This window comes from Centruroides sculpturatus, unplaced genomic scaffold (genome assembly GCF_000671375.1).
Source record: "Centruroides sculpturatus isolate CEXI.00-Female unplaced genomic scaffold, Cexi_2.0 scaffold1817, whole genome shotgun sequence".
NCBI classification, from domain to species: domain Eukaryota; kingdom Metazoa; phylum Arthropoda; class Arachnida; order Scorpiones; family Buthidae; genus Centruroides; species Centruroides sculpturatus.
This window is the reverse complement of record NW_019386127.1, coordinates 37,798-55,801: the sequence shown is the minus strand read 5'-3', so window position 1 is coordinate 55,801 and position 18,004 is coordinate 37,798. Positions and strand designations below refer to the sequence as shown.

At 25.3% G+C, this 18,004-nt stretch overlaps 1 protein-coding gene across 1 annotated transcript in view; it reads right to left on the bottom strand.

Annotated features, from left to right (window-relative positions):
* LOC111613730 overlaps window positions 1-6,118 on the bottom strand; it is a 61,265-nt gene extending 55,147 nt beyond the window's left edge. Inside the window, exon 1 of the mRNA XM_023355071.1 lies at window positions 5,635-6,118. Coding sequence (XP_023210839.1) covers window positions 5,635-5,752 — 118 coding nt within the window. The 5' untranslated portion in view covers window positions 5,753-6,118. The remainder of the gene's footprint in view (window positions 1-5,634) is intronic.
* Between the last annotated feature and the right edge of the window lie 11,886 nt (window positions 6,119-18,004).

Genomic DNA, 18,004 nt, shown 5'->3' with positions numbered 1-18,004 from the left:
GTAAAAACTAGGTCTGGAATTTTTAGTATAATGTAACGTTGTATAAACATTTTATGCAAATTTATGTTTTTAATGTTATTAACATTAATCATTAAACCTATTAAATTTCTCCTTGATCAGCATTATTTTCCAAAAAGTATATTCTGTAATTATTAATAATTCTAATGAAAAGATAAATTTTCAATGTAATGATTGGCATTTCATTGCAATATGTGCCAATTTAGTGATAGATACTTCAAATTTGATATACAAAATGTATCATTTTTTCTTGTATGAAGTTTTCCTAAATAATAAAGCTTAATTATAGGATTGAATATTTTTTTAATGCTCAAATTTCCAATGATAATCAGAAAAGCTGCTATAAATTAAAATAAAGATTATATTCTCAATCAATTGACTTCTTCACATATTGATAAAATAATATACACAGAGTCTATTACACATGCAAAATATGAAATAAGAATTATAGAAAATTTATACAAATTTCCATTTTATGATTCATTTGATAATTTTGAGAGATGTAAGCAATATCCTTCATTTAATAACTTACAAAAAAATTTTCAAACAGTTATTCTAAGAAAAATCATTGTTCTTTATTAATATTTATTCTAGAAAATTTTTGAAGAGCATGATTTTCCTAACATATACATATTTAATATTTTGCTTATTGGCAGTTTCTTTTGTTAAATATTAATAAATTATGAAGATATTTGTATATTCCAATTATTGCATTCTAAAATTTTTATTTAAATATACAACTGGATTTATTTTAACTGTAATAATAAAAAACATTATATGAGAAGATAAAACATTTAAAAAAAATAAATATAAATGTTAAAAAATTAATTGATTTAGTTAATTTATCTTTTATCTTGTATAAAAAGGTGGATTATAAAATAATTTTGCACTTTTTTACATTAACATTAAAAAATATTATATATTGTGTATTAAAAAAAATACAAAATTTTATCAATGAACATCTTGGATTGAATTTCAAAATTAAATGTTTTATTTTGTATCTCTTTGTCTATAATTTTTATTATATTATCTTTCATTTTTCATGTTTCCACAGTATTTTTTATTAGTAAGAATTTTTTTCTTAACCAAATTAATTAATTCTTTGTGGTTAGTCTAGAATGCAAGTACAATTGTACAAGCAAACACCAAGTACCAGACATTAAATTTTTTTTATGTAAAGGCATTAATTTCTTTAAATACATTTTACAATTAAAAGTAGCAAAGAAATTTAGTTAAAAAGAAATAATAAAGTTGTTTACTATAATTATTTTTAAACATTAGCATAAAGTGCTGAATGTGGAATGAGTAAATTTAATTTTCTTTCTATACTGTAAGGATTTAAAATTATTTAATTGTGGTTGAATACAAATATTGTTCACATGATAAATTCATGAAATTTGACAGTGTCCACAATGTACATTATCTCATGTAGCTTTTCAATGAATCAAAGCTATTAATTCAATTTTAATTAAATGTTGAATGACATTGTTTTATTATTCTGTTATAAAAGGATAAATTTTAAATAAACTGAATTATATGTCATAATAAAAATGAAACAAGAAAATTAACTCATTTATATATACTTATGTATACACACTTATCTTCATTACAAGAAAAACAAATTTTGTTTAAAACATTTTTGATCATTGTTTCAAAATAGTAAGATACAAAACATAAAACTGAACTAAAGATTGAAATAAGATACCAGTATAGTTGATCTGAGTTAAAAATTCACAAAAACAAATTTACAAATTTTAAAATAAAACAAAATTTAAATTTAACTATTTTCTCTGTATAATGACTATTTGATTACAAAAGTTTTTTAATTTATTAGATGAATAAATAAAAAATTTAAAGATAATAAGGTATCATCTCTGAAATAGATGATCTATATAAAGGTAACATTTGCTTTCTCAGCAGTACAGGTCGACCCCATATAACACGGTAGATACGTTCCGGTTTTTATGAATCCATTTTCTATGAGTCCAACCAATCACAGCCCGGCACATATGCAGTTTACAGACTATGGCTGTTTGAAAGGTTTCTTCCATAAAATTAATCGATTCTAGACTAATTCGACTCAACATTTCCAAATTACGTATAATTTTTTGGGAAAATCCATATAAACTATGCTATAAACAAAAAATCATAGGATTACTTACCGAGTGTGCACCGTTTGACTACGCCATTGCTTAAGCTTGTTTTGTCATGGAGCTTGTCATCGAATGGCACTCGCGTGCTTCCTGATAAATTATTTTTTTTTGCGAAAAATTCGCTGAACTTTGGAAACATCATTAATATAAATATAATTTTTATGGACGTTAAATAATAAATAGTTTTTAGTAGGTCCGCTGCTCGTTTAAACTCAACGGTTTGTACAATATCCGCTATTGGTCTAGATTCAACCAATCCTGTCACAACACGAGTCGGCGATGACATTTTACCGAATTATATGAGTTTTCTTTAGCATGTTTGTATGAATACTGTCGCAATTTTTTTGCCATGATATAGGAATCCGAACTATAGGAACCCGTGTTATGGGGGGTTGACTGTATTCAATTATAAGAAATACAATACTAGAAAAATTTCTATCATTTTCTTTGATGAACAATGTAATAATAAATATAAAACAGACTTTTGTAAGATATAATGTTGAAATAAATTATTTATAAGAAAATTCATTTGCAATATTTAAAGATAAAACTAATAAAGGAAACTCAAAGAAAAACCATTCATCAAGTTTGACATTAATTATGAAATATAGAATTTCACACACAATCAAAAAAATTCAAAATAAAGTATATTAATAAATTTGAAGTACAATTTTTAAAATTTTAAATCTACATAGTGAAAATTTCAGAACTTATTTTGATGATAATATCAAACATGTTTACTAAGTAAAAATTAAACTACAGTTAAGAAATTTATTAATTTAATAATGCTACACTAAAAAATTTTTTCTTATAAAGAAGACAGAAGAATTTAAATAGAAAACATCTGTTTTCTGTTAGTCTATATAGTTTAAAAAAACTAATAATATATTTGAAACTAATTATTTTTGTTTCATAAAGCAATATTTAAAATTTTATCTGGATCCTTAAAATGATTATTGAAAATTTTTAAAGATCTGGATATATAATACAAAAATCAAATTCATGATTTTCAACATCAGTTTTGAAAAAATAAACTAATTAAAAATCTTGTTTGTTTATGTGTTTACATATACTGTATATGAAACAATACAAACAATTATATCATTTTAGTCAAGAAAAGAATTGCCTAGTTAATTGTAAATCTTATATTCAATCTCGTATTTTGTTTTTCTAATAAACAGTTTTTTTATAAAATACTTTTTGTGCTATTTACAACTCAACAGCTACATTTCATTATTTTACATACAATTAAAGAATGCTATATTCAACACTTAAATATAACAAATACCATTTAATCATTTTTGCAATAAAATTTAGCATTGTATTCATATATTTTACTTTTAAAGCATAATAATGTTTATAATAAATGAATAATTTTTGATTAACTGATTCAAAGAAAAACTAATGTTAAAAGTGAAGAATTGACACATCACAAAAAAAATATATATTTGAGAATTGGAATAGGAAAAGTCATTTTCCATATTTTTTTTTTTAAATTTTTAATTTAATTAAATGCTCAAGATTATAATATAACACAGTTTTAATAGTACAAAATGTCACTAAAACAAACTTCTTTCTTAAAGCAGACAAAGTTATAACATTGTTACTTTGTTGTGGCAGATACCATCCATCATTACTACCTTTACATAGTTACTGAACTCTGCATGGTCACCATTAGAAAACTTCCAGACTAAACAATTTCATTTTTCTTACATGTACAGTCCTATTTTATTCTTTGTAAATTTATATTTTTAATTATATCATACAAAATGCATTCATTACAATCTATTATACTTTTCCCTATAAAATTTTCATCTTAAAATTACAATTAAGTGTGCTCTTGTTGATGACAGAATTAAATTTTTAAATTATTTGAATAATAATTTAGAACACAACTGAAAATAAATAAAATTTTAACATGAAACTGTATGGTTTTCAAATTTTTTATGAGTCAAAAGTAATTGGTCATTAAATCAAACTTTACATTACATACAGTATTTTCTAGTATAAAAAAAATTATATGCAAAAATAATAAGACTACTTATTTCAACTATTGTTTAAAAATATCTTTTTATTATATATTGTTATATTTCATCAACTGAATAAATTTTTTTCTGCACAGTACATTAAATAATATTAACATATAAATTATGTTGTGATCAATGGCATGTGACAACGTTTATTCATCCACATTTTTCTAAAATCTAAATATTTTATACAAAGCTATTTCATTGTAATCAGTCAATTTAATATTTCTAATATCATTAAAATTTCCCCACAGAGATTAAATCAAATTATAGTAACCTGTTGCAATTTAGTATTATTAACATGTCTATTTTACATATAATGTATACATGAATATCTATTTTTAGATGAAACTCTTTCTGAATTAAAATAAATTTTAAATTAATAATAATTAGGTTCATAACTTGCTTTTAAATCAATCTAAACATATCATTTCTGGCAGAAAATTGCCTATAATTTATTTTAAATGACGATCATCACATTTTGAAAATGAAAAATGAAAGACATTTAAGAAAAACAATCAAAATGGTATTTTTCTCATAAAAGCATAAGGCATACAAAATTTAAAAACCCCAATTCCTATATAACTTTACTCGGAAAAAATATAAATTACGCATAAATTCTAATTTAAAAAGATTACGGATCAAAACTACAAAACATTTAAAACCCAAAACAATCCATAATCTAACTAAATCAAAACTGGGTATACTTAATAAACAAAGTGAAGGAAACCAATTTCCAGCACAAAATTATAAAAAAGCGATCCCTCGTTTTAACAGCGGGGAAGGTCAGTTTGCCCAAAGATGCCTGCTGAAAACATTCATTTTCTCATAATCCCTCATTGGAAATTGGTTTCATAAGCCTCACCCAAAACAATCCATAACCAAACTAACTAAAATCAAAACTGGATATACTTAACAAACAAGGTGAACGAAATCAATTTCCAGCACAAAATTATAAGAAAGTAATACTTAGTTTTAACAGCAGCAAAGATGGGTTTGCTAGAAGATGTCCGCTTAACACATTCAGTTTCTCACAATCCTGCTCTGGAAATCGGTTTCGTCCACCTCACCCAAATAGGAATTTTTTAAATCTACATATATATACATATATAACATTTTACCATAAAATTTTAAGTTGTCAAGACATACAAAAGAATTAAATCTAACCAAACTCACTTTTGACTAGATGCAGACTTAAAAAACAAAAAGAATGTCTTGACATATGGTATGTAACTGTCACCAACCAAGAAAGGTTTCTCAGACATATAATCGAGTCTAACGTCATAAATATTAATTATTACACGGAATACATCATTAAACTTTTGTAATATTGTAAGAAATTAAAGAGTTTTTTTTCTCAAGTGATGTGTTGGCATGACATGATAGATATAAGACTTAAGTTAGAATTTCTGGACATGGTTTTAATATGTACTTACCGTGGAACATGCATGGTAAATGATCATGGACACAGAAACTAAGCTCAGTGTAAAAATCAGTTCCGCGAGTATACACTTCGCTCGTTTCATAAAATCCAGCAACCATTGTAGTTAACATCAGGAACAAATTAGTTGGGTGGGGCCCAACAGCGACAATTGTCAAACGATGCCAAGTTCATTTGTGGCTCCAAATAACATATATTAAGGCACTAAAAGTACTCAATTGTTTCGTATTAACCAATTAATTAGGGCTTTATCAAATCCGACTTAAAAAAAATCCAAAAAACTCGTAGTGTGTAGGTGGTGATTGCGTCATTGAAAACAACTGTAGCATCAAATGTGGATGATACCGTGCAAATACGGTAAGCATAATTGAACATTCGCACGTATAACACATAAATATGATTATGGAATGTTAATAATATTGTCAATCATAAATTCTTTCCAACAATAAAAAAAAAAAAGCTTTATAACAACATCAACGTACTCACGTCAACACTAAGCGCCCCCTGGTAGCCAATTATGTCGTTAGCAAAACTGATATCGAGATGTAACATAATTTATATTATTATTTTATTTTTTATTTTTATTATTATTATCGTAGTTGTTATTTTCTTAAATTACATGTTAATTCGGCGAATTTATATTTGTTAAATTTTGCCGTTTACATTGTGAAAATTGCTTACTGCAATACAATATTTCCGATTTGCAGAAACGCAACGCCATTTTTGCTAATTCGATACATTTATTTGTAATCGATTAATCGATTACACATAAAAGTAACGCGATTAATTCGATATAATCGATAAATAAGTGAACAATTTATTGTTTTTTATGCAAACGAGTATAAAATTACTTGTTTATTTTGTTATTACATTTAAAATATGTTAATATATTATCGTATTTACGTTTTTACAACTTGTATTTTTTTTATCGCTAATTTAAAATGTTTATTTTTTTAAATTTATAAATTTAATTCTTATATTATCGAATGATAATTAAAATTTTTGAGGATTTTTAAACATAAATCATTTAATTATTACAAAACACTTTTTAAAATCATAGAAAATATGTCATATGTTTATTTTAGCTTCCTTAGTTTCTACATTAATTAATCATATATATTTTTTTCACGTAATAAATCTTACGATTACTTATCTAATATTTAAGCTTTAAGGAAAATTTAAATATTAAACATTATTGCTTGGATACATATTAATTTCCCTTCCTTAGTAAATTAGAAAGATAAAAACTTTTTAAGATAATGTGAAACCGAATCTTTAGTATTTAGTATCGCTGTAAAACGTTTATTCATTTTAAAATCATTTAACTAAGGAAGGGAAAAAAACATGAATTTATTTGACATATAATTAAACATTTCAGATTTGATAATACTGTAGACCTTTTTTATAATAAATTAAAAATAAAATGTCTCGTATTTTTACTTTACATTTTTTATATATGCTATTTTTGTCAATACTATCGATAGCGTTAAATACGACCTTGTTGAATGCCCTTAAAACTTCGTCAGGCTCGTTTATAAGGTCACAAATAAACAAGGTCATGAATAAGGTTACGTAGTTCAGACCGCTTTTCTCATTAATGCGACATTATTTTGCTTATATATATACTGATACCATTTTTACGTAACATTCTTAGTAATACGTTAGAAATGTTGTAACGGTTTAACATATTTTTTTCATCCTCGAATGTCGAACTGTTATCTTTATTTCACCTTTAGTAATGAAGATCCGTTTTTATTTAAAAAAAACTGACGTATTTTCAAAACAACTAACTTTACGAAGGAAATTGAATATGGTGTCCTCAATATTGTTTATTTTCATTGTGACGTCATGAAATCATTATCATTCTCAAAACTCACTTACGTTTAAACTAATACCAGGAACACAAACAAAACAAATAATAGAATGCCACTTATCCTGATATTAGACTGAAGGTCATCCGGATATATATATGGCCGGATATTCATAAACTTTGTTATCGTCTTGCTTAAAATTTATAATGCGACATTTATAAAATACTCATTAAAATAAATTTATAGATTTTTCATGACTCCACGCGCCGGGTTACAACTGTATATAGTATTCATATTTTTNTTTATATATGTCTGGATATATTTATATTTTACATATATCCAGACATTTATATATTTGTAACATACATATATAATATAGCAATATTAAATATTGCTCTAGGAAAAAAATTGAATTTAAAACTCAGACTGAAATAGCTATTTGTTAGGGTTGGTTATTTTGAAAAGATTACAACCTCCATAATAAATTAAATATATGTGAAATTTAAACAACTATTGTTAACATAAATCAGATTATTGAAAATTTACTAAGTAAATTACATAAAGTTTTAAATTATTGAAATTTAAGAGTTTGTACTATACAAATTTTGTACAGTACAGTACAAACTTTAATTTGTACAAAGTTTGTATTATATATAATGAGTAACAAGATGCTTGTGTCAAATTTAGAAAACATTTTAACACTTAATACATTGGTTATAGAAAAGATTATAACATACTGCTATTAATTAATTAAGTAAATTATTCTTCCTGATAATAAATCAGCTAAATTAACATTTAAATATTGCTAAAATTGCAACATGTAAATTACAAGTTGCAATTTAGGAAAATCTTAAGATCTGTTTTGGAATTTATTCTGTTGATCCAAAAACACTGCACATTGCAATGGAAATGATTTTATATAACAACACTTTTAATGAAGAACTGAGCTATAATTTGGACCAATTTGCTATCACAATTTAAACTTTAAACAAGAAATTTATATTCTCAAATACAAAGAGAGAATAAAATCCCATTTTCAAAGAAGCATACAAGAGTTGTTCTGAAAGTAATGCCTGTTTGATCTTTCCTTCAATACTATTAACCCAAATATAATGCCTTTACAATATCAGTTACAATATATGCTACAATATATGCTGCCTAGAATTTTTTTAATTCTAGGTGTTAATAATTTCTTTCCTTAATTCTTTGCCAAATCATGACTATGAAAAAGAATGAAAAAGCTGTCATCAAATTCTTGACCAAAAAAGAATGTTTTGTCAACATCCACAAAATGCTTTGAAATATGTATAGTGAGGTGACAATTGACGTATATATGATGACTAATGTGTAAAGATTGATAAAAAAAAAAAAAAAAACTTTAAAAAGAAGTTAAATCAGCATTGAAAACAAACCACAAAGTAGAAAGCCATTGACAGTAATCACTGATAAAAACCAAAATAGGATGAACAACATGATAGCACATCACTGTGCAACAGATTGTGACCACAGCCAAGTTTTTTCAGCAGTGCTGTCCAGCAGATTATCCACATCTTGGAATACCAGAAAATGTGTGCCAAGTATGTTCCTCATTAGTTAACATCTGATTTGAAAGAGGAAAAAAAAACACTTTACATATTTTTTAAATTTAGCAATATTTGAAGCCAAATCTTTTTTCAAAAATGTTTGCACTGATAATGACCCTTTATGACCCAGAGACATAAGACTCAGTTAATAGAGTAGGTGACACTCCATCACCCCAAGACAAAGAAATTCAAAAACCAGCATTCAGCACACAGGATTATATCAAATGTAAAACATCAACAGCACACCGCGATATAACGAAGTGTTCCTTCAAATTTTTCTTCAATTTTTTGTCCATTTCTCACTTGAGGAAGAACTTTATTGTTCAAAAACGTTAGTAACAGTTTATTTTTTGAGAAAATGCACCGTTATTGGTTTTTTGGAGATTAGTTAGCAAATGTCTTCTGGAATGACAAAGGGAGTAATTTTGCATAATTTCCTAAAGCACACAACAACAATGAACAGTGTTTACTACATTGAATTACTTCAAAAAACATTCTAGAAACACATGAATATAATCCAGTTTCATCTCAATAATGCATGACCCCACACTTCTTTGGTAACATCAGATTTATGAATAAATGGGATGATCAGTAATGCCACATCCCCTTACAGCCGTAATCTCACATTCTCCAACTTCCACATGTGTGGTCAAATAAAGGAAAGCCTATAGAGTTGGCACTTCAATGATACAGGCAAAGTGCAAGACATAACAGCTACTGAGTGAAAGAATACCCCACACTTTCTAAAGTGGCTTGAAAAATAGTACAAATGCATTTTTACAAGTGGAGACAATTCTGATTACTACAATGTTTGAGACAAAATTACTCAAAGCAAAACACAAAACAGAGTTACTCTACACATGTATATAGTTGTATATCATTTGTTAATAAAGGAGGTAAGGCTTGTTCTCACTCATAACAGCTTCCATAATGGCTTACAACACAGAAGCTGAAGTGTTGTTCTCATTACTGTAGCATGTCACTGAATGACTTGTCCATATGGTGTATGTTGGAAAGGCTGGGTTGGCATTGAATTTGATGTGTTGAATACTGACAATGTAAATGATGCTATTGTATTGATCAATACTTAATTTTTCTGCTTGCAGTCACAATAAAAGTTGTGATCAACTCAACCTTTCTGTTGTAGTAGTTGTCATGATGTCAGACCACATCATGACTTTGCTGGTTACCACTACAGAGTGAGAACCAGTCCTTATAATCTGACAAGCATTAGTTTCAGTACAGCCTATGTACTGTACACATAATGCTAAACAAAAATTATCAAATAATTCTATTAGATGTTAGTATGGATTTTTTTTTATATTTTCAAAATATTTTAGATTGATAACACCCTATAAAAGTCAAATACAGGAACAAAATCATTATTAAATATATACAAGAAAAATTTTTAAACCTTATGGTTCATAATCATAATATAAGATTTTCAAGATCAATAATAATGTTGACAAAGCATATTTCTTAATTAAGATATTGTTATATAATAAGTATATTTGTTTGTATGCAAATTTATTCTTAATTAAAAACATTTAATGTGTAAATAAAAACTAACTATGGCTAAATAAATAAATGAGCAAATTGTCTGCTATTTAATAACTGTTGAATTCAAATTTTAATATAAATAGAATTTAGACAAAATAATTATGTATCAATCTAATTCCAAATATTTCTAGACTTGCATAAATTAAATGGTTGTTTAGTCTAAGTTATACTTAAATCAATTTATAATTTGATAAATTCTATAATAAAAATGTAACCTTATAATTTTAACTAATTCTCTATGGAATATTACAGTCTTAATTGCATAACTATATAAATCTGATATATAGGATATAGATAGAAAAAAATCATCATATAGGTTTTCAGAATGTTATGTAATTTTAAGAATGAATTTGCAAACATAAGTATTTCTCTATGATCAGTCTTACTTTTAGATTGACAGATATAAATCAAATTTTAAAAGTGTATTGATATAACAGAATACAATTTATGATTGCAACATATACAATTAAAATAGATTATTTGAGTAAGAAATTTGATTAATATTTACATCAAATAACAAAAGTTCATAATTTCACTTAAAACTTTTTAAAATGCCTTATATAAATTTACACGAAAAAAAGTTTCTTAATTTAATTAGATGTACTGTATATCAGAAAATTAAATTCTCAAAGCTTTAAAAATGAAAACTGTCAAACAGACTCAAATCACTCAAATTTCACTTTTTAATATTTCATTCAAACAAAACCTAAAATACAAAAATAAAATCATTTATTACAGCATACTTGAAAAATTCTACTACTTATGCCTGATAATTTTGTTCTCAAAAATCCTACAAAGATTTATTCTTCACACATCTGTTCCAAGTGTTTCATTGTGTTTATACAGGTATACCTCGACTTACGTCGTTTTTCGACTTAAGTCGTTTTCCTGGAACCAATTACCGACGTAAGGCGAGGTATACCTGTATATACTCTTGCAATATCCATATTACTGAGATATTAGTGCCTCAAAATTTTTGTGCAAGATATTTCTGCAAAAATCATATTGAAAACAATTCAAAATTCTGATTATACATAAGTAACCAGATAAGAACAAACATATAAATATTCATAATTTTTGTTTAAATTTCTTATTAAAAAAATAAATATATTCTAGCAATGATGATATTGTTCCAATCACACTGATGTAATATCAGAATTCATTTTATGACTGGATTCACTTAGCTAATCCAGTCACTTTCTGAAAAATCAGAATTGTTCACACTAGTCTGTCAAGCCATCAGTATGATAACTGGAACTGTTTGCTATCATAACCACTGTCATTCAACTGTAAAAACTAGGTCTGGAATTTTTAGTATAATGTAACGTTGTATAAACATTTTATGCAAATTTATGTTTTTAATGTTATTAACATTAATCATTAAACCTATTAAATTTCTCCTTGATCAGCATTATTTTCCAAAAAGTATATTCTGTAATTATTAATAATTCTAATGAAAAGATAAATTTTCAATGTAATGATTGGCATTTCATTGCAATATGTGCCAATTTAGTGATAGATACTTCAAATTTGATATACAAAATGTATCATTTTTTCTTGTATGAAGTTTTCCTAAATAATAAAGCTTAATTATAGGATTGAATATTTTTTTAATGCTCAAATTTCCAATGATAATCAGAAAAGCTGCTATAAATTAAAATAAAGATTATATTCTCAATCAATTGACTTCTTCACATATTGATAAAATAATATACACAGAGTCTATTACACATGCAAAATATGAAATAAGAATTATAGAAAATTTATACAAATTTCCATTTTATGATTCATTTGATAATTTTGAGAGATGTAAGCAATATCCTTCATTTAATAACTTACAAAAAAAATTTTCAAACAGTTATTCTAAGAAAAATCATTGTTCTTTATTAATATTTATTCTAGAAAATTTTTGAAGAGCATGATTTTCCTAACATATACATATTTAATATTTTGCTTATTGGCAGTTTCTTTTGTTAAATATTAATAAATTATGAAGATATTTGTATATTCCAATTATTGCATTCTAAAATTTTTATTTAAATATACAACTGGATTTATTTTAACTGTAATAATAAAAAACATTATATGAGAAGATAAAACATTTAAAAAAAATAAATATAAATGTTAAAAAATTAATTGATTTAGTTAATTTATCTTTTATCTTGTATAAAAAGGTGGATTATAAAATAATTTTGCACTTTTTTACATTAACATTAAAAAATATTATATATTGTGTATTAAAAAAAATACAAAATTTTATCAATGAACATCTTGGATTGAATTTCAAAATTAAATGTTTTATTTTGTATCTCTTTGTCTATAATTTTTATTATATTATCTTTCATTTTTCATGTTTCCACAGTATTTTTTATTAGTAAGAATTTTTTTCTTAACCAAATTAATTAATTCTTTGTGGTTAGTCTAGAATGCAAGTACAATTGTACAAGCAAACACCAAGTACCAGACATTAAATTTTTTTTATGTAAAGGCATTAATTTCTTTAAATACATTTTACAATTAAAAGTAGCAAAGAAATTTAGTTAAAAAGAAATAATAAAGTTGTTTACTATAATTATTTTTAAACATTAGCATAAAGTGCTGAATGTGGAATGAGTAAATTTAATTTTCTTTCTATACTGTAAGGATTTAAAATTATTTAATTGTGGTTGAATACAAATATTGTTCACATGATAAATTCATGAAATTTGACAGTGTCCACAATGTACATTATCTCATGTAGCTTTTCAATGAATCAAAGCTATTAATTCAATTTTAATTAAATGTTGAATGACATTGTTTTATTATTCTGTTATAAAAGGATAAATTTTAAATAAACTGAATTATATGTCATAATAAAAATGAAACAAGAAAATTAACTCATTTATATATACTTATGTATACACACTTATCTTCATTACAAGAAAAACAAATTTTGTTTAAAACATTTTTGATCATTGTTTCAAAATAGTAAGATACAAAACATAAAACTGAACTAAAGATTGAAATAAGATACCAGTATAGTTGATCTGAGTTAAAAATTCACAAAAACAAATTTACAAATTTTAAAATAAAACAAAATTTAAATTTAACTATTTTCTCTGTATAATGACTATTTGATTACAAAAGTTTTTTAATTTATTAGATGAATAAATAAAAAATTTAAAGATAATAAGGTATCATCTCTGAAATAGATGATCTATATAAAGGTAACATTTGCTTTCTCAGCAGTACAGGTCGACCCCATATAACACGGTAGATACGTTCCGGTTTTTATGAATCCATTTTCTATGAGTCCAACCAATCACAGCCCGGCACATATGCAGTTTACAGACTATGGCTGTTTGAAAGGTTTCTTCCATAAAATTAATCGATTCTAGACTAATTCGACTCAACATTTCCAAATTACGTATAATTTTTTGGGAAAATCCATATAAACTATGCTATAAACAAAAAATCATAGGATTACTTACCGAGTGTGCACCGTTTGACTACGCCATTGCTTAAGCTTGTTTTGTCATGGAGCTTGTCATCGAATGGCACTCGCGTGCTTCCTGATAAATTATTTTTTTTTGCGAAAAATTCGCTGAACTTTGGAAACATCATTAATATAAATATAATTTTTATGGACGTTAAATAATAAATAGTTTTTAGTAGGTCCGCTGCTCGTTTAAACTCAACGGTTTGTACAATATCCGCTATTGGTCTAGATTCAACCAATCCTGTCACAACACGAGTCGGCGATGACATTTTACCGAATTATATGAGTTTTCTTTAGCATGTTTGTATGAATACTGTCGCAATTTTTTTGCCATGATATAGGAATCCGAACTATAGGAACCCGTGTTATGGGGGGTTGACTGTATTCAATTATAAGAAATACAATACTAGAAAAATTTCTATCATTTTCTTTGATGAACAATGTAATAATAAATATAAAACAGACTTTTGTAAGATATAATGTTGAAATAAATTATTTATAAGAAAATTCATTTGCAATATTTAAAGATAAAACTAATAAAGGAAACTCAAAGAAAAACCATTCATCAAGTTTGACATTAATTATGAAATATAGAATTTCACACACAATCAAAAAAATTCAAAATAAAGTATATTAATAAATTTGAAGTACAATTTTTAAAATTTTAAATCTACATAGTGAAAATTTCAGAACTTATTTTGATGATAATATCAAACATGTTTACTAAGTAAAAATTAAACTACAGTTAAGAAATTTATTAATTTAATAATGCTACACTAAAAAATTTTTTCTTATAAAGAAGACAGAAGAATTTAAATAGAAAACATCTGTTTTCTGTTAGTCTATATAGTTTAAAAAAACTAATAATATATTTGAAACTAATTATTTTTGTTTCATAAAGCAATATTTAAAATTTTATCTGGATCCTTAAAATGATTATTGAAAATTTTTAAAGATCTGGATATATAATACAAAAATCAAATTCATGATTTTCAACATCAGTTTTGAAAAAATAAACTAATTAAAAATCTTGTTTGTTTATGTGTTTACATATACTGTATATGAAACAATACAAACAATTATATCATTTTAGTCAAGAAAAGAATTGCCTAGTTAATTGTAAATCTTATATTCAATCTCGTATTTTGTTTTTCTAATAAACAGTTTTTTTATAAAATACTTTTTGTGCTATTTACAACTCAACAGCTACATTTCATTATTTTACATACAATTAAAGAATGCTATATTCAACACTTAAATATAACAAATACCATTTAATCATTTTTGCAATAAAATTTAGCATTGTATTCATATATTTTACTTTTAAAGCATAATAATGTTTATAATAAATGAATAATTTTTGATTAACTGATTCAAAGAAAAACTAATGTTAAAAGTGAAGAATTGACACATCACAAAAAAAATATATATTTGAGAATTGGAATAGGAAAAGTCATTTTCCATATTTTTTTTTTTAAATTTTTAATTTAATTAAATGCTCAAGATTATAATATAACACAGTTTTAATAGTACAAAATGTCACTAAAACAAACTTCTTTCTTAAAGCAGACAAAGTTATAACATTGTTACTTTGTTGTGGCAGATACCATCCATCATTACTACCTTTACATAGTTACTGAACTCTGCATGGTCACCATTAGAAAACTTCCAGACTAAACAATTTCATTTTTCTTACATGTACAGTCCTATTTTATTCTTTGTAAATTTATATTTTTAATTATATCATACAAAATGCATTCATTACAATCTATTATACTTTTCCCTATAAAATTTTCATCTTAAAATTACAATTAAGTGTGCTCTTGTTGATGACAGAATTAAATTTTTAAATTATTTGAATAATAATTTAGAACACAACTGAAAATAAATAAAATTTTAACATGAAACTGTATGGTTTTCAAATTTTTTATGAGTCAAAAGTAATTGGTCATTAAATCAAACTTTACATTACATACAGTATTTTCTAGTATAAAAAAAATTATATGCAAAAATAATAAGACTACTTATTTCAACTATTGTTTAAAAATATCTTTTTATTATATATTGTTATATTTCATCAACTGAATAAATTTTTTTCTGCACAGTACATTAAATAATATTAACATATAAATTATGTTGTGATCAATGGCATGTGACAACGTTTATTCATCCACATTTTTCTAAAATCTAAATATTTTATACAAAGCTATTTCATTGTAATCAGTCAATTTAATATTTCTAATATCATTAAAATTTCCCCACAGAGATTAAATCAAATTATAGTAACCTGTTGCAATTTAGTATTATTAACATGTCTATTTTACATATAATGTATACATGAATATCTATTTTTAGATGAAACTCTTTCTGAATTAAAATAAATTTTAAATTAATAATAATTAGGTTCATAACTTGCTTTTAAATCAATCTAAACATATCATTTCTGGCAGAAAATTGCCTATAATTTATTTTAAATGACGATCATCACATTTTGAAAATGAAAAATGAAAGACATTTAAGAAAAACAATCAAAATGGTATTTTTCTCATAAAAGCATAAGGCATACAAAATTTAAAAACCCCAATTCCTATATAACTTTACTCGGAAAAAATATAAATTACGCATAAATTCTAATTTAAAAAGATTACGGATCAAAACTACAAAACATTTAAAACCCAAAACAATCCATAATCTAACTAAATCAAAACTGGGTATACTTAATAAACAAAGTGAAGGAAACCAATTTCCAGCACAAAATTATAAAAAAGCGATCCCTCGTTTTAACAGCGGGGAAGGTCAGTTTGCCCAAAGATGCCTGCTGAAAACATTCATTTTCTCATAATCCCTCATTGGAAATTGGTTTCATAAGCCTCACCCAAAACAATCCATAACCAAACTAACTAAAATCAAAACTGGATATACTTAACAAACAAGGTGAACGAAATCAATTTCCAGCACAAAATTATAAGAAAGTAATACTTAGTTTTAACAGCAGCAAAGATGGGTTTGCTAGAAGATGTCCGCTTAACACATTCAGTTTCTCACAATCCTGCTCTGGAAATCGGTTTCGTCCACCTCACCCAAATAGGAATTTTTTAAATCTACATATATATACATATATAACATTTTACCATAAAATTTTAAGTTGTCAAGACATACAAAAGAATTAAATCTAACCAAACTCACTTTTGACTAGATGCAGACTTAAAAAACAAAAAGAATGTCTTGACATATGGTATGTAACTGTCACCAACCAAGAAAGGTTTCTCAGACATATAATCGAGTCTAACGTCATAAATATTAATTATTACACGGAATACATCATTAAACTTTTGTAATATTGTAAGAAATTAAAGAGTTTTTTTTCTCAAGTGATGTGTTGGCATGACATGATAGATATAAGACTTAAGTTAGAATTTCTGGACATGGTTTTAATATGTACTTACCGTGGAACATGCATGGTAAATGATCATGGACACAGAAACTAAGCTCAGTGTAAAAATCAGTTCCGCGAGTATACACTTCGCTCGTTTCATAAAATCCAGCAACCATTGTAGTTAACATCAGGAACAAATTAGTTGGGTGGGGCCCAACAGCGACAATTGTCAAACGATGCCAAGTTCATTTGTGGCTCCAAATAACATATATTAAGGCACTAAAAGTACTCAATTGTTTCGTATTAACCAATTAATTAGGGCTTTATCAAATCCGACTTAAAAAAAATCCAAAAAACTCGTAGTGTGTAGGTGGTGATTGCGTCATTGAAAACAACTGTAGCATCAAATGTGGATGATACCGTGCAAATACGGTAAGCATAATTGAACATTCGCACGTATAACACATAAATATGATTATGGAATGTTAATAATATTGTCAATCATAAATTCTTTCCAACAATAAAAAAAAAAAAGCTTTATAACAACATCAACGTAC